Source organism: Melanerpes formicivorus, unplaced genomic scaffold (assembly GCF_026170545.1).
Source record: "Melanerpes formicivorus ecotype bairdi unplaced genomic scaffold, bMelFor1.0.p_v2 SCAF_1, whole genome shotgun sequence".
NCBI classification, from domain to species: Eukaryota; Metazoa; Chordata; class Aves; order Piciformes; family Picidae; genus Melanerpes; species Melanerpes formicivorus.
This window is the reverse complement of record NW_027142353.1, coordinates 22,890,129-22,918,117: the sequence shown is the minus strand read 5'-3', so window position 1 is coordinate 22,918,117 and position 27,989 is coordinate 22,890,129. Positions and strand designations below refer to the sequence as shown.

At 40.7% G+C, this 27,989-nt stretch overlaps 1 protein-coding gene across 4 annotated transcripts in view; it reads right to left on the bottom strand.

Moving 5' to 3' along the window:
* The window catches only part of ARHGEF7 (Rho guanine nucleotide exchange factor 7), a 135,092-nt gene that overhangs the window by 52,383 nt on the left and 54,720 nt on the right, over window positions 1-27,989 (bottom strand). For 3 of the 4 annotated variants that reach the window (XM_068171196.1, XM_068171247.1, XM_068171307.1), the window contains exons 5-8: window positions 25,386-25,587; window positions 14,263-14,351; window positions 7,391-7,485; window positions 6,963-7,058 (exon numbers count right to left, since the gene is read on the bottom strand). In XM_068171196.1, coding sequence (XP_068027297.1) covers window positions 6,963-7,058; window positions 7,391-7,485; window positions 14,263-14,351; window positions 25,386-25,587 — 482 coding nt within the window. Of the gene's footprint in view, window positions 1-6,962; window positions 7,059-7,390; window positions 7,486-9,831; window positions 9,929-14,262; window positions 14,352-25,385; window positions 25,588-27,989 lie in introns of those variants that run through there. The other variant, XM_068136662.1, reaches the window with a different exon arrangement.

The window sequence follows — 27,989 nt, the reverse complement described above, 5'->3', positions numbered from 1 at the left end:
ATCTCCTCTAATTGCTGAAAACCCAACAGCTTAAAGTCTAGCATCACATCATATAAACCTTTCAGTGATTAATCTGTTCAGTAAAGAGTACAGTTATTTTACAATTTATTGTCATCCCAATACTCTTCTTATATTTGATACATTAATTAACAAGTAATCACAGTGTATTTATCCAAATACAAAATTATACTAACTTCAGCTGTATGACCAAAGAAATGCTTTAATTCTATTCACAGCATGAAAAGAACCATAACCAAAGCCTCCACTGTTGTACACATGTTAAGAATCACATCTAAACTAACTCAAATTATCTGCTTTTTGGAGTTACATCTGACAGCTATCAGCTGTTTTTCCAGACTTAAAATAGGTTTCTACTGCGTAACTTGAGAGAACAAAGGAAATACCTTGTTGCTGAGTCATGCTTACTGCAAGATTATGATCCAAATTTACCAATCAGAACCAGACTAAAGCTAAACCAACAGCTAGAGAGCTGATTGATTGTGATGAATCCAGACAAATTTAAATACAAACCAAGTCAAGCAATTTTAGAAGAAAAGTAGATAACAAAATTTAACCTGCAATATATGTTTTCCTTGCAAGGAAAAGATTAGATGTCTGTAAACTTTGTTTGGCTCTGTGGTTACCTTAAGAGTGTCATGTGGTAATCTCTGTTGCTGTAGAGATGCGTACGTATAAATATACATAAAAATGTATATAAGAGTGTGTGTATACACATTTATACACACACCTGCAGAAACTGCCACAAACTGGAAACTTTCAATTGTCTGTGTGACATTGTCTGCTCTTCTCCATCTCCTCCTAAAGAAAGAAAACCAGCAGAATTTCCTACCACCCTCGGTCTCTTGAAGAAGCATCAATGATAAGCTTGATGTGTTTGCATAACATTGGTATGGAGAACATCTTGGAACTTAAGAGCTTATATGAAACAACTCCAGACAAGTGAACATCTGCAAAAATTGAGGAATAATTGTGATTCAGGACTCCAAATTGATGCAGTTTGTGAAGAAACATGCAAGATTAGATGTTGCCTCCTGAGGCTTCAGTTAACAAGGTTACTGAAATCAGGGAAACACTTGGCAACTTTGAGCTACTGTTTACACAAATGGAGTAGCTATTCAACTTATTCACAAACTATAAGCCTTATTTTCAAGGCTCTTCTCACAATCATACCTTTCACTATTTATTTTCCTTACCTCTTGTGGTTAATATGCATGGTAGCTTCAGCCAATCTCAGGACACTGTGTTCAAGTCTATTTAAGATTATTAGGATTATTTCTGCTGCTACTCACAATAACCTGAAGCAAAAGGTCAATACTGGGATACACCTTTAAGAGACTTAATTTGTATCTGCATTCCAGAAATAAACCTGAAACTGATTAGTGTTTAGTTACCTTTCAGCAATCTCCCTCTCACACCCTGGTGTGTCTCTCTCGTTTTGTTTTGGTTTTTTGTGTGTTTGTGGTTTGGGGAGTTTTATTTGTGGTGTTTTCCTGGGGTTTTGTTTATTTAATTCTTAAATTCACATTCCACTTCAGGATCATCCTAGAACATATATTATCTGCCAGTACTCAGAACACAGAACAAGATAAACAACACAGTTACTGTGACTGCAAGAACAGGGACATAAAGAGAGAGGGGAAACCCTGGCTACATCCCTTACGGAGCAGAGGTACTAAAAAGCAGCCAATGTCCTCAGTTTGATACACAGGTGATTGATTATACCTGACCAGTCTATGCAGGATGGTTTCATCTGTGTGTCAGCTGCGTGTCATGTGTCCCTTACCGTGAAGTGCAGCCATAGACTGACAGCTTCTATTCCTAGCTAAATGGAAGTAGGTTGTTGGGTTTTGTTTTGGGTTTTTTTGTTGTTGTTCGCTTGTTTTTTCTTTTCAGCAGGAGACATCTGTTCAATCTCCTGCTGAAAACAACAGACCAAAAACTAATCCAATAAAAAAAGTGAACACCAAAACAACACAAAAAACCCACCCCCACAGAACAAAGAGCAATACTCCCAACAGATGACTTAGGTTAGCTCAGAGATCACATGACATACACTGACTTTTTTCAGTGACTCCTTTGCAGTGTGAAACACTGCTGAATTCATCTTTGGCACTGAATCACAGATCTTGAAAGATCTAGAGCACTGGACCACTTTCTGTCCTCAAGAAACTGGAGCCTGGAGTCCTTTTGCTTTGTTTTACTGTTATAAATCCAGCTGAAGACTCCAGCAGTGTTTCTGCCTTGTCAGTTACAGCTCTTTTCCATCCATCAAAACAAAGTGCACTTGAAGCTGATCAGTCAGGAAAAAAGTGTTTTTGAAGATGATTTGCTAGAAGATTCTCACTCAATGCTAGTTAAGACTCATCATAGAATCACAGTAGTGTTTCAATTGGGAAAGACCTCTAAGATCATCAAGTCCCACTGTCAACACTACCACGGCCATTAAGCCATGTCCCAAAGTACCATGTCTACATGTTTCTGAAACACCTCCAGGGACAGCAATTCCACCACCTCCCTGGACAACCTATTCCCATACCTGACCACTCTTTCCATAAATAAGTATTTCCTAATATCCAATCTAAGCCTCCCCAGCACAATTGCTACTTATGTTTGGTAAATGAAGAGAATTAACAAAGGTAGAAGTAACCCCAAATGAATCTGTCCAGTGGTGCCCAGGATCCAAGCAGGTAGACAAGAAGTCTTCACAGGCCTGTGACAGATGGAACAACTCACAGGACCACTAAAGTGATACAAAACCAGAGGCCAACCTGGACAAGTTCTAAGAAACAAGTCTTCAGTAATTCACCAGAAGGGCTTCAAGGCTATGGGCAGGGTGCAAGGGTGAAACAGAACTAAAACCAAACATCCAAAAAACTACTTCCACCAAAATACACAACACACCCACTACAGTATTGTGTGTTCTGAAAAAAAACCCACTACCCATCTGTCCTGTTAGAGGCATTAACAAGACAGCTAAATCTGTTTTGAGCCACTGCCCTTCTGTCCTCCCTCTGTTGCAGGGTCCGGATTGAGGTGGAGAAGCCTAATAGGTAGGCACCGTTATGGCTACCTGGAGGGGGGTGGAAGCTGAACCCGATCCCCAAGCCTCACGTTTCAGAGAGGCAACAGCACATGTCAGTCACCATGAGAGAAGGCCTGTGCAGTTTACTCACCACATAAACATTTTGAATTGATTGGCAGGATTTGAATGGCTAATGTGCCGTTGGGCTGTTCAGTTTTCAAAAAAAGGGAATTTATAGGGGAAGACCTCATATGCTCATTACACTCATAGCTTGCGTGCTCGTTATTCTCTTCTCTTCTCTCTTTCCCCTGTTTGTTAATGGGATTCAAGGCGGCAACAAGCACCTTACTTGCTCCTATCTTCAGGGCAATTAGCTTCTTTTGTTTTAGCAGCATAGTGCTCAAGTTGGGCCTCCACTACAGCAGCCTGCTGTCTCATTTCCTCTAATTTTTGAATACTGCCCTTTGGACTATAACTATGAACTCAAAACATCTCTTCATTCAGCAAAGGTTTTTGGTAGCTAGCAGCTCGTAAGTAAATTATGCTATTTTACCTGGTTATTTCTGAGGTTCATAGCTTGTTACCTGTCAGTTAGCTCTGTTGTGAACGCGAGGTGGTCTGTCTACGCCACCCGAGGCAGCATTGCTGTTTGGTTTTGCGTGCATAGTGATTGCCCATTGGAATGGGCTGCCCGTGGAGGTGGTGGAGTCACCATCATTGGAGGTGCTCAAGAAGAGACTTGATAGGGTGCCGGGTGCCATGGTTTAGTTGTTTAGGAGGGTTGGATTAGTTGACAGGTTGGACGCGATGATCTTGAAGGTCTCTTCCAACCTGGTCTATTCTATTCCAGTTTGTTCCTCTGTATTCCAAGTTCTGATTGTTCTAGACTGTTATTCTACTGTTCATCAGTCTTCTATCACGTGTAATCAACCTATCATCAACCAGGCAAATGAACCTCAAATTGGCTTGGGAATTTTTTTTTATATTTAATAAATCATATTCATATTTTATCATATTTCTGGCCAATAAATCTAACTAAATGACCACCATTTAACAACAGGAGGGTTAAACAGGATAAAGTGGTCCAGAAAGACCCTGTCACTGAATTGCAAGCCAGGATTTAAGAGAAAACTCAAATCATAAACTGAATTGGAAAGGGGTGTGGAATTAAGAAAAATACTCAATTCCCACACCCAAACCCAGGAATTTGTCAGGCAAGGTAGGCTGGCAGCATTACAACTGGCAGGACATCAGGATTTGATCATTCTAACATGTCAATATGAAAAAAAATATCCTATCAGATGCTGTAATATGAATTGGCTGGAATGATGGAAATTAGCTCTCTGCCAAAATAAAATTACAGATTTATCTTGATAGATCTATCTTCTCGCCCAGAAGCTACTCTGAGTTTACAGAACAGGTTCACTAGCCAAAAAAAAAAGGGGGGGCAAAATTAAAAAAACAAGGCAGCAGGGCAAGCATCCTTCTACATGATGGGAATTATGATGGATTAAATTTGAAACTGGAGGAAGCTGGACCCTCAAGTCAACATACTATGCTGAAAATAGAACCTGGCACGACCGCTGTATTTATGAAATGAAAATAACAGAAAACATTCGCAGTAACCTTTTCAGTAACCCTGGGGCATCTCTTCCTCTGCTCACCCACTAGCATCCATTATGCTCCTCATTATTACACAGCAACATTTCACTTAGCAAGAAAAAGAAATAAAGGACATTATGTGAAGGTGCTTTTAGAATAGAATAGAATAGACCAAACCAGGTTGGAAGAGACCTTCAAGATCATCGCGTCCAACCTATCACCCAACACCACCTAATCAACTAACCCATGTAACCAAGCACCCTGTCAAGTCTCCTCCTGAACACCTCCAGTGACGGCGACTCCACCACCTCCCCGGGCAGTCCATTCCAATGGGCAATCACTCTCTCTGTGTAAAACTTCCTCCTGACCTCCAGCCTGAACTTCCCCTGGCGCAGCCTCAGACTGTGTCCTCTTGTTCTGGTGCTGGCTGCCTGGGAGAAGAGACCAACCTCTGCCTGTTTACAACCTCCCTCCAGGTAGTTGTAGAGAGCAATAAGGTCACCCCTGAGTCTCCTCCTCTCCAGGCTAAGCAGCCCCAGCTCCCTCAGTCTCTCCTCACAGGGCTTGTGTTCCAAGCCCCTCACCAACTTCGTTGCCCTTCTCTGGACTCGTTCCAGCAAGTCAACGTCCTTCCTAAACTGAGGGGCCCAGAACTGGACACAGTACTCGAGGTGTGGCCTAACCAGTGCAGTGTACAGGGGCAGAATGACCTCCCTGCTCCTGCTGGCCACACTGTTCTTAATGTTTTAATAGGGTTTAAATCAAGGAAAGAGTTCTGAACAAGCCTTCTGAGCTTGGAGCTACATTATCACAACACATTAACCTACAAATCAAGTTAAAAGAAAGTTTCCATTACTATTTCTTTAAAGACACATACTTTTCCCTTCTTGTTCTTAAGACCACTTTAATAAAAAAGTTTAGAAGATATGAAGTACTTCATTTCCCAGTACTATGATTCACAGAAACAAAATCATGGTAGCAGAAAAATAAAACAAAGTGCAGTGGCAGGAAAGGAAATTGAACATTTACATGTGTGGACAAATGGTCATTCTCAGGGACTTAGACACCTAACTGATCAAGTTTAACCTGCTAGAAAGAATACCCTTCTTTCTCAGGCAGTGTGGAAGAAAGGCCATTTCAAGAATGTTTCTATTCCACCACTGAACAGTAATTTAAACTACACCATCCTCCTTTCCATTCTCTCCTGGCTAGGGGCATAAGAGGGAGAGAAGCCAGGTGGTAGGAGGACGTGGGATCCAAAGTCAGCAACAGATCCAGGCATATGTGACTGCCTAGTAGAGGCACAGCTTATATTTTTTCATGTCAAAGCTTCCTCTTCACACAGAAGAGCTCAGATGGAGAGGAGAGTGAGGTCAAAACAAGATACATTCAGCTGATCCAAAGATCACTGCTGCCAAAAAAGGTATTTTTTTCCTCCGAGACATTCATTCCCCCTCATAGTCAAGTAGTCCCAGCAGACAAAAACTCATCTAAGCCTTCAATAGCAATTCAAGTTACTAACTTGGTGAAACACAGGTAAATTTGGATTAGCAATTTGCTTTAGCTCACCTTGTAGTGAGAACACAGGCAAGGAAAAGGATATAACCAAGATTAGGAACAGGAGCTACACTTTCATCCAAGTTTGAACACAGATTGTTAAGACAATTCAGATATAAGGTCACTCTCTTACACCTTGACATGCTGAGGTATGAGCTACTACTTCAGCCTAACCTATGTAAGAGGAACATGTGTCTTCATCCCCTCTTTATTATGCTTCACCACACTTCCTATGTGGTACAATACAGGCATGAGGCTTTTTTTCCCCAATATAGATTGCTCTTTCTCCCTCTCCCATATGCCTGTCCCACCACCATTGTTCAAGGACAGGAGAACACTAAGCACAAGCATTCTCATACAGCATACTTCATCTGTATCAGTAACTCTCTCTCCACTGTTCCATCACAAAGTAAGCTCCTTTCATTCTTTCTCTTACTTTAACAAAAGACTTTAAAATAATAGCTTCAAAACAAAAACCCACTTACTCTACCATTTCCTGACTGGTATGCAACTGCATCATAGAAATTCATAAACTGTTTTCAAACCATGTCAAACTTCCTACCTCAGAAACTGCATCCTAGGGCAAGTATCTACCTGCACAAGTAATCAAGGTATTATCCAAACATCTATTGTACTGCTGTAGCAATTATCCTTAAATTGAGAGGAATAAAAATGTCAAACACCATGAATGACAAGTAAAATAATAAAAAAAATATTTGCTTCACAGAATTTTACAGAATCTGGTATGCACAGTACTTACTTGGTGCACTCTTCTAAAGACTGTACAAGCATTTGCTGGAAAGAACTTATTTCTTCCAAATTTCCCATTAAGTATGAAGTATTTGCCGAGTTTAACCTGAAGTGAAAGCAAATAAAAGGTGTTTAGGTTTGCCATCATCAATTGTGTTTTAATAACACCTACAATCTTAAACAAAAAAAGCATACTAGTTCTTAAATGAAAGACCAGACTGGTTTTTGCAGCAGGCAAGCTGAATAGCAGAAAGCCCTGCCTGAAGAACATGACAGGCCACACGAGAAAATGCACACTGACACCGAAATTGAGGTTTTTGTCCATGTAAACTCTCCCCAATGCACAAGAGATTTCAAGCTTGCTTAAAAAACAAACAAACCTCCCCACCAAACAAACAAGAACCACAAAACAAAAACCAACAAACCAAACTCACATACTTTTCACTGGCTTGTAACGGTCGCAGGTAGTTTGAAAGCATTGTTTGTAGCTCCTTAGCGTATTCATTTTCTGTTTCTAATATATTTTGTAGCACCTACAATAAATAACAGTTGCTGCTCAGTACTTAAGACACTTAAACATGTTTAAATCAGTACTAGTTTTAAAGCATGCTGAAACTTACTGAGAACTCAGTACACTTAAATGAGCATTCCTACCTTAAAAATTCAAACATCAGCCAGAAAGCACTGAATACTAGACACCTATGAAATTCACTGGAAAAGCAACCACATACACGAGTCACCCTTTGGTCATACACAAAACTAAGTTGTGAACTAACAAATTTCACTACACTTCAAGCTTTAAAATCCAAGAGCCACCCAAGACTGCTCTTCCACAGCTAGGGGTGACCATGCCTCTTAAGTACTTCAGAAGAGGGAAAGGTCATCTAAGTTTGGTAAAGCACAACAGAAGCTGTAAGCAAAATGAACAGTGTCCTTTTCTCAATTACAATACAACTAATCATGCTAGCTATGTATTTACTGAAGATGTGCTGTTCTACCTAAAAGGCCTGAATATTAACATACTTCAAAATAAGTAACTGCCAACTTAACAGTATTAGTATTACTGCATTCTTTTTAAATGGGGCTGCCTAACCTTCCAGTGAGTGCAGCTGCATAGCCTACTACAAGAAAATTACAACAGGTTGAAGCAGAGCCAAGAATTTCTAAAATACAGCACACACTTGGTTTTGGCTGAATACAAATTGAAGAACTGGAATATGCCCAAATACGTACAAGAAAACATTTTACTGAGCCATCTCCCAGGAGCCTGGTGTAGCATTTTCTCCAGTATATTCACATCAAGTTCTACTGTGCTTCTACCAGCAAATTACTTTTTTGCCTCCAAAAAGTTAATTATTCAGGAAGAAAATAATCACAATTAAATGTAGCTCAAGGAATACAGATGAGCTTTGAGAACTGGTCATAAGCCATACCACAAACCTCCTTATTTTGCTACATGCCATATTTGTCGAGCCTACAGTAATATCTCATTTCAGCATTTATAGTAACGAGTGCAATTGAATGCATTATTCACTGTTGTAGTCAATACTCTTTCTTAGGAAATAAAAAAAGCCATTCATTCCTAAATGCAAACCTGATGAAATAACTTTAAATAGCTCAGTATGTCAATGAAGAATTCACTGTTCCTTTCATTGGTGTCATTGATTCTGCCTATTCCTTGAATGCTTCCATTCATTTGGAGAGAGGGAGAGAGACCACTTTTGAGTTCATTCTTTTGTTGGAAATCTGAATCCTGAACTGAAGATTAAAATGTCTCCATTCTCTGATAAACACTATGACAGAAGAATGCCACAAGAAAAGTTATGGCTACTAACTACAGTATGAAGTACAATATGGGCACATAAATTGTCAAAAAAAAAAAAAGGTCTTTTTTGTAACCACTTAGACCAAGGCAGGAGGGGCTAGAAAAAACTTCCACTTATTATAGCACTAATTAAACCCCATATTCTCTTCTACATACATATAATAGTTGATCTCAACTGTTAAAACAAAAATACAGAAATACTTAGGATCCGTAACAATGACAACTAAATGCAGGACCAATTTTTCCCAATATGGCTTTTCCCACAAAAATATCCCAGGCTGAAGTCATTACATAGGAGACTTAAAGCCAAGGACAAAAACGCACTGAACCAGCAGTAAGTCATTCAAAGATAGAGATCTTGAAAAGCAGCACCACTGCTCCACTTCCTCAAAGGCTATTTCCATACTTTGCTTTTTGAACCAGCTGTCCAAAAAAGCTTGAAATAAAATTAGTTTCGTATTGGACAACACTCCATTACTTTTCTCTGACGCTTTGGATCTTTGTGGACTTTGATGTTTTTTTGGCAAGATGGAGAATATAGGATTGGAGGAAAAACACTTCAACGAGGACAAAACTCAGAAGAACGGGAAAGTTTACAAACCAGAATCTAGCCACCTGATGAATTACTGGGAAAAGGCTATCAAACACAGTTGTAAATAAAAATATTCCACAAAACCTATGCATAGCAGTACTACATATACAGTTTTACATTATTCTAGTAGTTCACAGAATTACAGAGTACTTCACAGATGCACACAAACACTTCCTAAAACACACTTATCTTCCCTTTTTGTAAATAGAATTACTGTTTTCACTGCATACAACATTCTTTTACTTCAAACATCTTTATAAATAATGGTTTTGCTTACGTAGCTCAAAAACATCTGAAATGTCACATTCCTCCAGCTTGACTTACCTACCTCACCGAGAAGCTATAAGGATTAAATGCTGGGACTGTGCCTTGAAGGAGTCAGTACTGCAACTCAGTGTTCTGGCACCAGAGCACCCTTATATTCCTCATGTCCACAGCCTGCCCGCATGCTCTAATAATCACCTTTCTTTCCTTTCCTGCCTTCTGCACGTTCTGGCTGCTGCAAGACCCCATGAGACCTCGAAGACCTTGTTTCCACAACTCCACCACAACATTTGCATAGATAAGACCAGGTACCATAAGAGCAGCATTGAGGCGGCAGCTCTTCAGTCTGCAACACTGATGAATGGCAGGCACAGACAACTGAAGTCATACAGCACAAGCTCTCTCAATCACACGGCATGGAAAATTCAAGCATGGTTAGCAACTCTGTCACACAAAACCCTGGCCATCTCCCTAAGGCACAAACTACCTCCCCAAAAAGGGATTTAAAATCACCTACATGAGGCTGATCAGCTTGAAATGAGAAGAAAAGTCTATTTCATAGGTATGCCTAGGCATTATCCTGTAGCACATCTCATTTTACGAGAGCAGTATGGCACTCAATGCAAACATGTTTCACCAAAATGGTGATCAATGCCTAATTTTCCTGCATTATGAGAATGCAAGAGATCAACCCCTTAAAACAGGCCCTCAGGAGGGGCAATGTAAAGCACCATACAAGTATACCATAAGTCCTTAAGAATTTTTATGAGCCTCCGTAAACACAAACTCTTGACCCAACTTCAAACGTGTGGCCTCAAAAGGAGTGCTTATTTCTCATCATTTCTCAAACATTTAAATGAAATACTCATACTATGGAGAAATTTGCCCATTTCTTTACATGCTTTTAGAACAGCTACTTAATCTCAAGGCAATTGTCCTATAAGAAGAGGCAACCTAATTTTATTTTGGACACAAAGGTTTTAAATTCTAAAGGAACCTCAAGCAGGAAGGAAAAAAAAAATTAAACTCAGTAACGCCTGCTCTGTCTTCAGGGAGTAACCTGCAATACTCCTGCCCACTTCTTCAGTAACACATTACTAAATTACTTCTACATGAAAAATGTGTCTTGCTTGATGACAAGTCTGGTTCATGTTACACACTGCTGTAGACTTGCATCATTTTATGGAGGACAAGACCTTGTATCACTATGCTCTCCACTAACCTGCATTCCTGAGACAGACAAAATATAAGCATAAGCCAAATATGCTGTCTTCTCAGTGACATCTAGTACAAGGTGCAGCTAATAAAGCACATGGAGACTAGAAAGTATGTGATTTGATTTGTGTTACAAAGTTCATATGGAGCTCTGTGAATCCATAAAAATAAAGAATATGTTTACAGGAGGGTTAAGAAGAGAGAAAAGCAATGAAAGCAGTCTCCTCTTTACACTAAGCACCCTTTCCCTTAGTCCTTCCCAGACCTTCTCCCAGAAAGGGAGATTAGCAGAGCCTCTCCTATCTCTTCCTGAACTTCCTCTTAAATGCCCTTTGATTCTGTCCTCAGTCCTATGAATACACCCACAGGTGCTGCCTGCACCTGCACAAATCCTTCCCTAGCAAAACCAGCAATAAATAGTCATGATGTTTACAGGGTCCCAGCACGTACTCATATGGTGGAAGACAGCCACTTAACTTAAAAATAGCAGGTACTCCCAATGTAGCAGCTTCAAATCATGCTTGGCTGTCAAGGCGGCCTTTAACACAGACTTCATTGCTTTTTCTATCTCAAGCTTTATCCTTTTAGTTACCAGTTGTCAAAAGTTTATTCAAACCTTTTTTTTAACCTTCCTAAGGACTCATTTTTGTTATCAGTGCAGACTGGTAACTCTAGCACAGGGAAGTCTCATGTCTGTGGATTACACATTCAGACAGAACAAAAATTCAATTCACATGTTAAACTGCTTTCACTTCAGTCAATGGGTTTGCTGTTTGTCTTTTTTACATGTAAATAATTATTCTATTTTTAATATTTATGTTATAGTTATACAGAATGTTAAGGGCTGGAAAGGACCTTGAAAAGCCATCTAGTCCAAGCCCCCTGCCAAAGAAGGATCACCTATACCAGGTCACACAGGCAGGTTTTGACTGTCTCCAGAGAGGGAGACTTCACAACCCCCCTGGGTCAGCCTGTTCCAGCCATTTCATAGTTATATTGCCATCAGAAGCACTTCGTATTTTTCAAGAAAACCTAAATGCCAGCTAGTCTAATTTAGGTTTTAAGCACAGCAGTAAAGTCTTACTTCTCTAAAGCAAGTAGTATGCTACAGCACAGCCTCTCGCTCTAAACAAAAAGAATAAAACAGGGAGTTTAAAAGAAACAAGTGGGGGTGTTTGCCCTACCGTGGAAAAACATGACAGTTATTCAATTCACTACAGACAGAACTAAGAACAGCGCTCTAGGACTAGTGTTTCTACTCTATATATGTTATTATGAGATGGTCATTTCCTCTCTCCTTGCAGTGTAATGTATCATGAGCAGTTAATAAATAGCTAGCAGTCAAAAGAGTGGAAATCTTATTGCATCAGTTTAGTGCACCAAGACAGTTGCACCTGAGCAAGATAAAAATAACCTAATTCCAAGAGTAGGCATGACAGTCACCACTTTCACTTTAGGTTTCATTATTTGTGGGGGGGGGTTTATTTGTTTGTTTTAGGGGTTTTGTTTGTTGTTCTTTTTTAATTAGACTACTTCAAAAGCCAGATGTGGCAGTTTCTCAGAGTGTACAGCAACCCAAGTCTCCATGATTACAGTAATAAAATATCCAGGAGACAATTATAAAAGCACACTGGCCAAAGGTGAGATTATGTGATCTTTTATAACTTAAATACAGTTTTAGGCAAATGCAAACATTTATTGCCTGTTATTTTCACTGATGTACACTTACCCCCAAAATCACACAGAATCATATAATGTTAGGGGTTGAAAGAGATCTCAAAAGATCCTCTAGTGCAGCCCCTCTGCCAGAGCAGGATCACCCAAAGCAGGGCTCACAGGAATGCATCCAGGTCAGTTTTGAATGTCATGAGACAGACTCCAAAACCTCTCTGAGCAGGCTGTTCCAGAGTTCTGTCACCATTCCTTATGTAATAGACTGTATTATCTTCGAAGTAAAGCATGCAACTACAAGACTTAACTAGTTATGGAGACAACCAAATCGGAGTTTTGGTGAAGCTCAAATTATTGAGCACTGACAAAAACCCAACACAACACCCACCCACAAGCTGAAAAACAATCAAACCAAATAAACTCAAAGCTATAGGACTGGTGCTTAAGAAAGCTGCCAGTTTATTTTTATTGAAAATTAGATCAAACAATTAAAAGCACTCTTCTTTCTAGTGAAAGATCTAGATCATCCCTTTGCTGCATTCACCTCAGTTTATGTGCACTGTAAAGCAGATTTTTAACATCAACACAGTAGTGACAACATAGCTGCTACTACAGACAGCAGCAACTATAGAAATAAAAAATACAAGATATAGCGGGGTGGGAAAGAAAAATCTGTTATTTTGTTGCTGGATGTACAAGATCATTGCTCCTTGTAGTGTGAAGGAAGTTGTGCCTGCATAGGTACCTTCCACTATGATACTGTGGTGTACAGAACTGCAGCCTGACCTTTGCCATAGAACGACAGTTACCAACAAAGGTACCAAGCAAGGCAGAAGGGCAGGAGGCTGTTTAACTGTTTTCACTTAGGGTACCATTTGCATAAAAGTTCTGTTCTTCCAGGTGGTTGGTGTTATTCCTGCCACAACCGCAAAAGATGAAAGCATGAGAGGATGCTTTATGACCTATGCTGAAGGCTGACAAATAAAATGAACAATGACAGCTGCTTCAAAGAAAAGAGAAAGAAACGTTGTGTTTTGGTTTCACACCAGTAGGGAGCAGTAGTTAACAGAAACAGCAAGATGCTGTTTGCTTGCCAGTGTATCTACTGTTAGTAAACAAAGGATTCTCCAAATGGTTACAACCCCACGTTCAAAGAGTTTGGTATGTTCCTTACATGCATCTACTAAAGAGGTCTGAGTACTACATTAAGAATCCTTGGGGGTGTCTTAAAGGCTCACTTTGGCTGTATTGCTTTTGCTGTGAGATCTAACCTGAGTAACAAGGGTTAACCTCTCAAAGTTAACTGAGCTGATTTATAAGCATGAATACAAGAGGAAGATTTCAGTATGTTCAGTCTCTTGCTCAACAAAAGGATAAAAGTATTCTTTGTTCTAATGCAACAATTTCATTAATCTATAGACTGGGGGAGAATGATTGCAGATTTAGGGGAAGGGGAGAAAGGTGAAATTAACAACAAGTAAAGCAAGTAAAATAAGCATAATGTATTACATCAATAGCTATTATCAATGTAAACTATAAATTTGCATCATATTTAAGAATTCGTATATGTGATAGTCTAAACCAATCATAATCTTGTTTGCATGAGAATTCATTCACACTAGATAGTTTTGGCACTAAGGCTCTGACAAGACTGCGAGGGTTTTTGTGTGCAGGTAAGACTATTTAGTTAAATGACATTGTACTGTATATAACAGCTCACATGGAGGAAAAATAATCACTCACCACATTGTAATAGCTTTTGTTAATTGCAGACGTATCAAAGCCTTTAGGTGGACTCTTCAATGTACCTGATTTGGGGGAGACCGGTTTTTCTGAAATGTAAGATATTTTTGGGTCAATGGGGTGCAATTTCATTGCTCAACACTAGAGGTCAAACAAACTTTAAAGTATTTATCATAAGAGGCAGTAAAAACAGTGCTTCACTAAGAAATGAACATACCTGTGGTTGAAATTACTTGCAAAGAATAAAAATGGTTTGTACGTTCACAATGAATGAAACTAGTCTTGATGAAGACAAGTAGAGAAGCTCATTCTTTTTTCTAGAACCATCAAGTCAGTTAATCTAATTATCTTTTCCACATTTTTTCAAAACCAAAATCTTATCACAGACTAAAGAAAGCAACAAGCATTTTCAAACACTGAACATTTTCAAGCAAAAGTAGTATTAAGTTTTATTATTAATGAACTCAGTAAAATTGTGACCAAGGGCTGAATATACCAGAGGTGGGACATTACACTCAGTCTGGTAGAAATAGAAAACTCAAAGAACTATAGAAGTAGGGGAGTGACTTACCAGATGCCTAGCCCAGAGAAATCTTATTTTTAAATCAAATTCTCTTTTACTTTAATTGAGAAGGCAACCAAACAGAAAGAGTCCATCATAATAAATGCAATTCTTATAATCCCACAGTGCATCTGCCCCACAATAATGCACACTTCCCCTGGAAGGACATCACAAGCACAAAGCAACAGTCCTAAGAGTTATCTAGATGCTGACTCCCAGAACAAAGAGGTGCAGGAAGCATCCCTAAAGCTTCCCCTTCCACCTCTACTATTCCTCTAGTCAGTCACAGATGAACAAAGAGAGGAGAGAATTAAAAGCATTATGCTGCATGCTAGAGAAACTGCAAGTAAGATTTAGTGTCCTTTTATGGACCTCTCACATTTGACTCGTACAAAACCAATTGAGGAGGCTTGTTTATTTTAAATTTGAAGAGTAGACATTTGAGTGATTTGTAACAAAAAAAAAAAAAAAAGAGGCACAACAAAAAATCCCCACCACACACCAACCACCCAACAAAACATTACCACACAACCTCAACCCCCAAAACTACATACCTACTGAAAGTTTTGCCTTTATTTTAAAAGCAAGCTTCTGTTTCAAACACATTCTAATAAGATTATAGGAATAATTTAACTCTAGTTTACATGATATCTCAAGGTCACTAAGAGTAAATTATACAAATCTTAACTACAGGCCTGCCTTTCCAGAAGAAACCTGGTCAGTCAAGCTAACTGGGACATCTACATGAAATTCCCATAAGCAGTAAAGCTGAGCAGGGAAACATCACCATAAGCAGAATAGTCCATGTGGTACCACAGCCTCTGCTGGACTGAGTAATTCAGAGCTTCTTCAGCCTGCTCAGTTGCAGCCCCCTCAGATGCTGCAGTCTCAGAGAAGCTGATTAGAGATGCAGGCTATCCTTTTGCCTCCCCTTCCAGAATTGTCCAGAGGGACCTGAAGCTCTAGCTAAAAGCCCTTAAGGAGCAGCTCAAACCCCAAACACACTCAAGTGGTATTACCTTCAAAGGGATTGTCCCTGTATTGCACTGGAACTCCCTTCAAAGAATCTATTCTAAAAGTTAAATATGGTCTTCAAACTGCCAAATATGGGCAGAAACACTTTTTACTGTGTTCAGAGATAACAGCAAAATCCTTTTGGTTAATATTCTCTACCCATCCCCTCCAAGTCAGCTACAAGCCAACAGCACAACAACCTTCAGCCCCAGCAGTTAGCTGGGAACATCAATGCTCTCAAGTCACCAGCCCTGCAGTACATACTCTGTGATACATCCAAGTCATTCCATATGACAGAACTCCTCCCTCCTCCTTTGAACAAAGCCATAATCCCAAGATGATTTGTCATCACTGCATGAAAGAAGCACCTGAAGTCATGCCATATGTATGACTGCTCACATATTTATATATAATGCCCTGATCCATGAGGCAATTACAATTTGTTTCTTTGTAGTTTATACAAACCTAGAAATTTGCTCTCTCTGGGGAAGCTCTTGACTTATCCTACAATTCATAGTGACTTTCAGGTTCACTAAGTACCTAAAAGTTCATTAATCATCTGTCAAAAAACACAAAAGAAGAAACCAGAGTAATTTAAGGAAACACATAAATACCTGTCACTGATTTTTATCATAATACAGTTGCCTAACTCCTGTTAATATGGAGAAAGTTGGACAATCACAGACATTTCTCTCTTTTTCCTGTTACTTGGTTATCTTAAATCGTATGGAAAAAACATCTCTTCCCCTAACTCTTCCTTCTCTTAAGCTACTGTTTTGCTGAAATATATAGTCACCTATATTACCTGTTGATTTAATTATCCATCAGAGAGACAAGTCAGACTTAAGAGCAGGATACAAAACAGAATCACACATTCACATCACTTTGCCTGGCCAGAACAGCCAAAAATCAACATCCAGCTTTTAAAACGCAGAAGCCATTGTTATTGCAGAAACAGAATTAGACACAGCAAATGAGTCCAGCTGTCTATCATATCTGGTATTCTGCCTTTCAGTGCTACCTTACTTCATGAGGAAGAGTAAGAAACAATCTTGTTGCAATTAGCTTATTGCACAACACATTACACAGCAGAAAATCCTGATCTTGGATGTAAGAAATTACTTTCTTAGCATAAACAAAGTGTTTTTTATCATCCTGCATGATGGAACACTGGAGTACTTTTGCAACTGTACAGCATATTTCACTCTGTATTTCAAGCAGGTGTCATTCTCCTTCAGCATACAGGGAATCATATGAGTGGTAGGGGTTGGAAGGGACTGCTAGAGATCAAGTCCAAGCCATCCTGCCAAAGCAGAACTGCCTAGGGCACATCACACAGGAATGCATCCAGATGAGTCTTGACGGCCTCTAAAGAAGGAGACCTGACAATCTCTTCAAGCAGCCTGTTACAGTGCTCTGTCGCCCTCACAGTAAGGAAGCTTTTCCTTATGCTGAGGTGGAACTTTCTGCGTTCCAGTTTGTATCCATCAACCCTTGTCCTATCACAGGACACCACTGAAAAGAGACTAGCACCCTCTTCTTGATACCCATCCTTCACATACTGGTAAGATCTCCTCTCTGTCTTCTCTTTTCCAAATTAAACAGCCCCAGGTTTCTCAGCCTTTCCCCTTAAGACAGATGTTCCAGTCCCTTGATCATCCTCATAGCCTTCTGCCAGACACTCTCTAGTATATCCCAGTCCTTCTGGAACTGGGGAGCCCAGAACTGGACACAATACTCCAGATGTAGTCTCACCAGAGAAGAGGGGGAGGAGAACCTCCCTCAACCTGCTGGACACACTTTTCTTAATGCACCCCAGGATACAATTAGCCTTCTTGACCACAAGGGCACATTGCTGTCCCATAGGTAATTTAGTGTTAACCAGGATTCCAAGGTCCTTCTCCATGGTGCTGCTTTCCAGGAGGTCACCCCCTAATCTATGCTGCTCCTCCTCAGGCGGATGACTCCACACTTATTCTTGCTGAACTTCATGAGGTTCACCTCTGTCCAGCTCTCCAGTCTGTCCAAACCTCATTGAATGGCCACACAGCCTTCCAGTGTTATCAGCCAATTCTGCCAGTTCTGTATCAGCAAACCTGCTGAGGGTACACAATCCCCTTATCCAGATCATGGATGAAGATATTGAATAAGACTGAACCTAGTGCTGACCACTGGGGAACACCACTAGTTACAGGTCTCCAAATGGACTCTGCACCATTGATCACAACCCTCTGTGCTTTGTCATTCAGCCAGTTTACAATCTCTCTCACCATCCACTGTTCTAACCCAGTTCTATAGGCTATGTTATGGGAGACAGTGTTTGACCTTGCTAAAGTCAAGGCAGACAACATGCACTGCTCTGCCTGTATCTACCACCACAGAAAGCCATCAGATTAGTCATACATGACTTCCCCTTGGTAAAACCATGTTGACTTCTGATAACCTTTTCTTTAATGCACTTAGAGATGACCTTCCAGAAGGAGCTGCTCCATCACCTTTCCATGGATGGAAGTGAGGCCGACTGGTCTGTAGTTTCCTGGATCACTGGAGTGACACTGTCTTTCTGTCAGTCCTCAGGCACCTCTCCCATTGTCTGTATCTTTCAAAAATGGTGGTGAGTGGTAGAACAACATATCAGCCAGCTCTCTCATACATAGGTGCATCCCATCAGGGCCCATAGGTCTGTGGGCATTCAGTTTGCCCAAGTGATCTCTAGCCCAATCCTCGCTGACCAGTGAAGAGTCCTCCTTCCACCAGGCACTCTCTTCCAGGATGTGGGATTTCTGAGGACTGGCCTTAGCAGTGAAGACTGAATCGAAGACAATCCGTAACTCTGCCTTCTCTGCATCCTCTGACACCACAGTTTCCACCCCACTCAGCAGTGGGCTCACATTTTCCCCTATTCTTCCTTTTGCCACTCACGTATTTCAAGAAGCCCTTCTTGTTCTATTACTACTTTTGCCAGCATATACAGGTCTTTATAGGTCCCTTAAGTCCACAGGTTTCTGAAACATTAGCAAAACCCTGGCACCTCGCCCATTCCAACATAAAAGATCTGCTTCTCAGTGCACTGGAAAAAAGCAACCTGAACCAGACACCAAGTTTTCCCATACAGAAGATTCTTCCCTTCTCCCTGCTTTTTTTCCTAGTCAATGTGAATCCATTACACTAACACTGAAAACAATCAAAATATGCACAGCTTCCAATTGAATTCAAATAAAACAAGCATCTGCTGAAGTTCTGGAAGAGCCTGTATCCACTTGATGAATGAAAGCAAGAAGTTACTACTTTGTTTCTTTCCCTGATCAAAGCACTACATTAAACTGCACCCAGCTACGCCTGATAATGCTTTGAAGCACCTAGTGGCTAGTGATAGAATAGACAGAATTCTCTTGACAGTCTTTGGATGGAGAGTGAGGCTGGCACAGGCTTTCAGCAAATTCTTCTCAGTACAGCCAAAACTTAGAACATCAGCTTCTCCTACATTTGTCAAAGTAGTACATAAGATGCCACTAACTCCCTAAAATGAAGTTATTTTACCCCTTACAGACATCTACCTTTCCAAGTGACTGTGAAAGGACAATTTACCTGAGCTTTCCCAACACTCTGTTTCATCATATTTTAAATTTACATACAAGGACTTCTCTCACTTGCCTGCAAATTACTCTTCGGCCTCACATTATCTCCTGTCTCTCTTCTATCATATCTCCAGTGTGCCATATGCACTTTCATACAACAGTCTACTTTATGATACTCCACAAAGCACTCCTTCAAGATGTATTTTACCACAGCATTTCAAACCTACTGCTGCACAGACATCAGCATGTACTTCTGTGATTACTGGGCTATGGTATGTCATTTGGATGCAAAAACCTGATTTGGGCTACTTCATCCTACATTATGGGAGGAAAGATGTGCCAAGCAGGACAACAGAAAGCTATGTAGTTCCTATTACAGGATCAAAGAATTGTTTCAGTTGGAAAAGAAGGCCAAACATCAACCCACTTGACAAGAGAACATACCCTACCATGTGTACATGGTTGGGAAGAGGAGAACTAGCATTCTTGGTCGTTTAGTTGTTTCCCCTCCCACCCCCTTCTTTCTTTTCAAAGCTAAAAGTGCCCTTCCCTCATGCACCACAGAATGGGAAAACCAGATACTCTACTGTTCTATACTACAGCCTCTTCCCACACAAGTTTTTTTTATCCTCTAACATCTATCCAGAACCACCACTAACAGCAATTTTCACTGGGCCTGATACTAACAACTGTCAAGAAAGCAGAAGAGAAACTAGGACAACAACACACGGATTTCTATCAAGAATTGAAATAAAGTTTGTAGCACATGAAATATTTTTCAAAGCTATATTCCCTTCTATGTAATCTGATACCATTTAAATGGATTACACTGCAGTAAAACCCAGCAAATGACCATGTGACTTTGTGGCTGTTTTTCAAATCAGACTAACATCTGAGGGCAACCATGCAAGTGAATCCCATTCTGGCTGACCACTGGTTTTTAGATCACAAAGGACCCCTCAAAACTCAATCTCCAAATCTCTCTACTGTGCAAGACCTCACCTCCCTCTGCTCCATTTTACATAAGGAAAAAAACCTCAATAAAGCCACACTGTCAAATTTACACAGTTTACACAGTATAGGAGTATTAGTTTACACAGTATTAGGAGGGCCAATAGGATCCTGGCCTGCATTAGGAATAGTGTGGCCAGCAGGAGCAGGGAGGTCATAGCGCCCCTGTACTCTGCTCTGGTTAGGCCGCACCTTGAGTACTGTGTCCAGTTCTGGGCCCCTCAGTTTAAGAAGGACATCGAAACACTTGAGCGTGTCCAGAGAAGGGCAACAAGGCTGGTGAGAGGCCTTGAACACAAGCCATATGAGGAGAGGCTGAGGGAGCTGGGATTGTTTAGCCTGGAGAAGAGGAGGCTCAGGGGTGACCTCATTGCCCTCTACAACTACCTGAAGGGTGGTTGTAGCCAGGAAGGGGTTGGCCTCTTCTCCCAGGCAACCAGCACCAGAACAAGGGGACACAGTCTCAAGCTGCGCCAGGGGAGGTTTAGACTCAAGGTGAGGAGGAAGTTCTTCACCGAGCGAGTCATTAGTCATTGGAACGGGCTGCCCAGGGAGGTGGTTGAGTCATCGACCCTGGAGGCGTTCAAGGGGAGACTGGACGTGGCACTTGGTGCCATGGTCTAGTCATGGGGTCTGTGTTGATAGGTTGGACTCGATGATCCTCGAGGTCCTTTCCAACTTAAGTGATACTGTGATACTGTATAAATCTTTGGAGAAGAAACTTGGCTCAGTTGGTAGTGCATAAGACCCTTAATGGGAAGATCATGAGTTCAAGGCTGCAGTGGGCAGTAGTGTCCTCCCTACTCTAGTCATGAGGTCTGTGGTGACAGTTTGGACTTGATCTTTGAGGTCTCTTCCAACCTTAGTGATACTGAATACTTTCAACCTCTCTCATGTGTAACAGTACAGCAGGATAAAAATAAAATCCTCATTGCAAAGTACTTCCTGACTAGTGATGAAAACATTAAAAAAAAGAGACAAGATGTTATAGTGCTTAAAAAGGGAAATGAAAAAGAGCACAGGGAGTTCAGGGCAAGGGAGAGACACAGACTATCTTTTTGGTCTTTACAATGTGGGTACCTGTAATGATACTACTATTCCATTTTTTAAATTCTGTAACTCTGAGCATAAGAAGCACAATTTCAGACAAATCTCATTTTGCCATTGGGTTGGGGCTGTGGGAGCAGAAAGAATAAACACACTCAAGAGCAAAATAAGAACAATTTCCATCTCAACTGAATGTACTTCCCCAGAAATAGTCATTGTCCAGCCTAAGAAAACTAAATGTTGTACTCAATCTCAATAGCTGTCCTACAACCATTCACAGCTCATCACGTACATGTGTCAGCATTCTGTGCTAACACCACTCATTCTGGCACAGCCAAGCAAACACAGGCATACCTTCACAATGCTGAAGGACTCCAAGACCTGTACCATGTACCTGTACCATGCTCTGCCTGTGCAATATACATAGTGTAGTTTAGTTTTCTTAACATTTTTCAGAAAGCACTGTGGGTAAAGGTAGTTCCCATTACTGAGCAGCGCGTTCTTCCTTTTCTGAAATATCTAACTCCAGAGCAACTATATAAGCTAAGATTAGAAATACACAAATGTCAGTTGTCTGACATTAGAGGATTTTAATTTAGAACAAAAAAAATCCATTTATCTAAACATGACTGTGAATTCTGTGAGAACTAAAACAAAATCACATACATAAAGGAAGGCAAATGCCTTCAGTCTGCTGGAACCTACTTAATGAATCCCACCATTTCCCAGGAGCTCTCCAAATAACCATCATCAAAAATCTAACGAATCATGTTGCCTAGACAGGTTGTCTAACTAGCTGCAGTATTTTCAGCCACATTTGAGAAAAGGGTGGAATCACACTGTTCATGTCAGAACATTTTAAAGAGTATTTTGAAAACTTAAGATGTTCAAAGTGAATGTGTCATTCATGAAGAGACCTCAATCAAGAGCAAGTACTTCAACTATCCCATCCTGATAGTTATTTTTTTTTAAATCTTGAAGTGAGTCATCTATAGTCAGCAGAAGTGTAGAAAAGATTCAGATTGTCAACTGAAGAAATGCCAACTGCTCTAACGAAGACTAGCAAGAACGAACAGGGGCACAGGAGTGCTACAGTGACTGTTAGCTCATACATCATGAGCTGAGAGGGGTGATGGGGGCCCCATCCCTGGCGACATTCAGGGTCAGGCTTGAGTGGGCTCTGAATAACTTGATCTAGTTAAAGATGCCTCTGCTTACTGTAGGATGATTGGACTAGATGACATTTAAAGTTCCATTCCTCTATATTATGTAACCTATCTGACCCTTCTGATGAACTACAGACTTCTTGAAAAAAGGACAGCAGTAAAAAGGAAATCTAACCTCAGGATGCAATGGCAATGTGCTTTGATACAGAAGGGAAGAGAATCAGAAAAACCCTTCTCTAACATTTCCAACAATGCCCACAAAGCAGAAACCAGTAAAAACAAAACCATTCATAACAAATTTTATAAAAGCCACCCCAAAAATTGACACACACCCACAGAGAGACCAGCAAAATGAGAACAGTTAATTTCAACTAAGAATTCAGTAAACGTAAATATTTCCACTACAGTGTACAGGGGACAAGGCTGACAATAGTGACAAGTCTCAAAAAAAGTCAGGTGCATCTGAAAAGAAAAATAGGAAAAGGAGATGCAAACTGACATCAAATATCACAAACACTGCCGTGACCTCAAACAGAAGCAAAAGTAACTAGAAAAAGTCAGGTCACCAGTTAAAATATAACTAACATGAACATGAGGGTAGTAGAAACAAAACATTCCATAGCACATATCAAGTGGAAAAGCTATCTGCAACTCAGAAGAGTGAGTTATTAACAGACATCAAGAACATCTTAGTCTGTCATACTTCTTTCCACCATCCTTTCATCCTCATTATGCAAAGGCTGAATTCAGACAACTCAAACATACTTACAAAGGCATAAAAGCCATACTAAAACTAGCATTTTGATAAATTAACCAGCACCTCCTGTGCTGATTTGGAAGTAAAGAGAACTAGCTGCATCCATGTTGAAAACCACATAGGACATGAAGTTCTGTGAAGTACTGGAGAAGGCCAAACAGTTAAGTGTTTAAAAAGGTGATGGAGAGAAAAGTGGAGCACCACAGGACAGTCATTAACTTTTAACTGTTTTCTGTGCATTTGCTGACTAAGCAATGAACTCAACTTCCTGAGAACAGCACAGGCACACATTCCCTTCCACAGAAGCAACTGTGCATATGAGAGCACACTTCAAGAATGCAAGTGCCCCAGAAGCCAAAAGGAGTAAGCCATTGTGTCACAGGGAACATGCCTATACAGCAGAGGAAAAGTGCTTAGAGGAAAACTTCTCTGATGACAAGAAGTGAAAGTTAAACCACCAGATTGAAAGCACTTTATCTCAGCCCCCAGGAATCAGACAGGGTTGCAAGGTCTGTACTTGATACTAACCTTGGCCCCACAGCTTATAGGGGCCAACCCCCTGTTTAGGAGTGTTACATTAACTAAGTGAAGTATTCTTAAGAAACATCAACCACTTCAATTTCAGTTGTTGGCAACATTTTGTTCTTCTCTGCTCACTGTTAAAAGCTACTTCCATTCTGAAGCCAAACTGCTGACTCAGATTCCCATCTCTGGTGTGGTAAGAGACCAGAAGTCATGAAATTAAACAGGATCTCTACAACAGTGTTTAAAACTAATAATGATGGGACAAGAGTGTCAATGCCTGAAGACAACTGCTACAACACTACAGCTAAGGAAAAAAATAGGCTTTGGGAACTGCTTTTCAGGATGTTGCATCCCAGAGATGGAAGTTATATCTCACGTAACTATGTCCAAGAGGATCTAGTTGAAAATGACAATGAAGCAACAGATCTAAGACTAGCACTCCACAAAAAAAGACTGAAAATCATAAATCAAGAAAGAAGATGATACAACTAGAGCATATAAAAAACCGCCATATGTAAGACTGCCTAAAAGAAAGTCACGTCAATAATTTTAGCATGGCCCTAGGGGTGTCTGTATTCATTGGAGCTGTGACAAGAAGAGAGTCGTAAAGCCTCACAGAACATCCCTAGCAGGTTTATCCCTAGTCTCTGAAAGCAAGCATAGGCAGGAGAAATCAGGGGGAAAAGTAAAAAAAAACCACCAACACACTCCCAAATCAACAACACACACCCCACACAAAACCCAAAACAATTGTCACCCACATCACAGACCCAGTGGATTTAAAAGCAATGCTAGTTTTGGTATTCAGTCATGAAGACGACATTTACAGAAGGCAGCTTCACTGTATGAAGTACAGTGAAAGAGCAAAGCCTATATAAAGCAAAGCTGAAGGTATGTGAACAATAAATAAAAAGAAAAATTACAATTATCCTTCAAAACCTGTTTCTAACTTGCAGTAGATTTTGATCTAACTGGGCACTTTTCCTGCAGTAATGGGATGTGTTTAGAGATTTTTCTGGTGTCATTTTCTGATTGATTTTTGGAGGGCTTGTTTTAGTTTGGGTTTTGTGTTTTGTAATTTTTAAAAGCAATTTGCAGGAAATCATTTGCTACCTAAACCTGAAGCACCAATTCAAAGTACCTCAGCATCAGAACCATGATCCAGCACTCTAGGAATTCAGATCAAGGAACTCAGAGCAGCCCAACTCAGAGAGAGACAGACAAGCAAACAGAACAGGGGCATTTTCTGCACACTGACTTAAATTCCAAGACCTAAAGCACTCCAGATCGGAGGAGCTCCAGAACATTAATCACTGCTGTGATTGAAGTTCACTAAGTAGAGTCAAGCTTCAATAAAAAGTATTACAATTATTAGTGAATCAGCCAATCTACCCAAACTACCCAAAACTACCAAACTACCCAAAGCAAGAGGTTATGCAGATGTGCTCTCCTTCCAAACTCACCGTTTGATTTTATTTCTCGTACGTAGTTACTTGGGAACCACCCTGTTTTGCCATTCAGAGTTCCTTCCCACCAGCCACCTTCTTCCACTCTTGTAACATGAATAATATCTCCTTTTGAAAAAGAAAGTTCATCTTCATTTGTCTGCTGGAAATTAAATTTTGCTCTCACCACCAACTGATGGTTGCTGTTATCTGTCATGTCCTAGTGAAAATAGAAAGAACAAAACCATCACATCAAATATTTAAACAATTATTTCATGCACAAAACAGAGATATCCATAAAATGGAAATAGCCTCTCCTCACAACACAACCTATGCATTTTTACTCTAAGCATTTGTAAGATATGGTTTGCCATTTCTGGTATTAGTGTCATGTATATTGTCTTACAGCCTCTTCAAATCAGGAAGCAGCAACACGGATAAAATGAGAATGTTCAATGCCCAAAAAAATAAAATTCCATTTTCTGTAGAAGTTGAAGCTTCCTGCAGAGAAACAACAGCTTTACATTAGTGAACTCTCTCCCTAAAACTTTCCAGGCTAGGAGGAAGGCAGAATTGAGTTTGGTTTAATTTAATTCTGGATATAAATACAGCTTGCAGCTTAAAACTTTTTACCCCCCTGTAACAGGTCAGGCAGGAAAGGTTCACACCTGAATGTTCAAGTCACCATGGCATGCCAATGAAGGACAGCGTTCTTTCCACAAAACCTGCACCACAATTTACCTGAAGCACTCACAAACCATTTGCTTTAAGGTTAGCAAAGCTGCAAGTCTTCTGCACATCGGCCTTGCAGCTGTCCGTACAGATATATGCTTACTCCCTATCAGCGATATGAACGCAGAGTATCACTCCGTCATAACTATCATACCTGCAAGATACCACTCTACTATAGCTACTAAATGTTAATTGCTAATTCTAAGATGTCTTTTAAACTAATGATGTTCAAATTCAGCATTCTGTTCTTGAATGTTGATTTTGATGACACCAAGCTGTGTGGTGCAGCAGTCACGCTGGAGGAAAGGGAGGCCATCCAGAGGGACCTTGACAGGCTGGAGAGGTGGGCACAAGCCAACCTCATGAAGTTCAATAAGAGCAAGTGCAGGGTCCTGCATCTGGGTCGAGGCAATCCCAGGCACAAATCCAGGCTGGGCAGTGACTGGCTGGAAAGCAGCCCTGAGGAGAGAGACTTGGGAGTGCTGGTGGACAAGAAGCTCAACATGAGCTCTCAGTGTGCACTTGCAGCCCGCAAAGCCAATCAGATCCTGGGCTGCATCAGGAGAAGTGTGGCTAGCAGGTCGAGGGAGGTGATCCTCCCCCTCTACTCAGCCCTGGTGAGACCCCACCTGGAGGACTGCATCCAGTTCTGGAGCCCCTATATTACAAGAGGGATGTGGAGGTGCTGGAAGGTGTCCAGAGAAGGGCCATGAGGATGATCGGAGGGCTGGAGCACCTCTCCTATGAGGACAGACTGAAGGAGTTGGGGCTGTACAGTCTGCAGAAGAGAAGGCTCCGAGGTGACCTAATTGTGGCCTTCCAGTATCTGAAGGGGGCCTACAGGAAGGCTGGGGAAGCACTTCTCAGGATCTCAGGTAGTGATAGGACTAGGGGGAATGGGATGAAGCTGGAGGTGGGGAGATTCAGGCTGGATGTGAGGAGGAGGTTCTTCACCATGAGAGTGGTGAGACCCTGGAATGGGTTGTCCAGGGAGGTGGTTGAGGCCCCATCCCTGGAGATGTTTAAGAGCAGGCTGGATGAGGCTCTGGGTAGGCTGATCTAGTGTGGGGTGTCCCTGCCCATGGCAGGGGGGTTGGAACTAGATGATCCTTGTGGTCCCTTCCAACCCTGAATGATACTATGATACTATGATCATTCAAGCATTTCATGATAGTTAGGATTACCTTCTATGCTAAATAAACTAAATAATTCCATTTTAAATAATGCAAATAATCCATTGCACTGGAACTGAGAGAACAGGACTATAAAGTAAGTCTATCTCTATCATAAGTAAAGATGAATACCAATATAACAAAAAATAGTAACTTTGGGAGAGAATGACTATGTAACCAATCCTAGTCAATTACCCAGGTAGACTCCCACCAACATGCTATTTGTAGAGTTGAGATAATGAAAAGATGTACTGCCTAATATCACTGCGATCTTTTATCATCTTAATTCATATCCACAGCAATCATGCTGTTTCACAACACAATTTAGCAAACAATTACCCTTTTAGTGGCTGAGGAACTTTGGAAAATGAGGGCAAACTTAAGAGTACCTTGGGGTTTTCTGCTTGTTTTCAAAGTTACAACATTCAACAATTAGATCAGCTCACTATTAAACAAGTGTCTCTACTTTAGTCCTTTGCTTGCACAACATAAGGTTTACCTTAGTAAACAGCAGAAATACACAAAAATCATAAAATTGCTTGAGTTGGAATGGACCTTTAACATAACCTAGTTGCAATTGCTCCCCCCCCCCCCCACCCCGCTTCCACGGACAGGGACACCTCCCACTAGACCAGGTTCCTCAAAACCTCATCTAGCCTGGTGTTAAACACTTCAGGGATGAAACATCCATAACTTGATCAACCCATGCCAGTGTTTT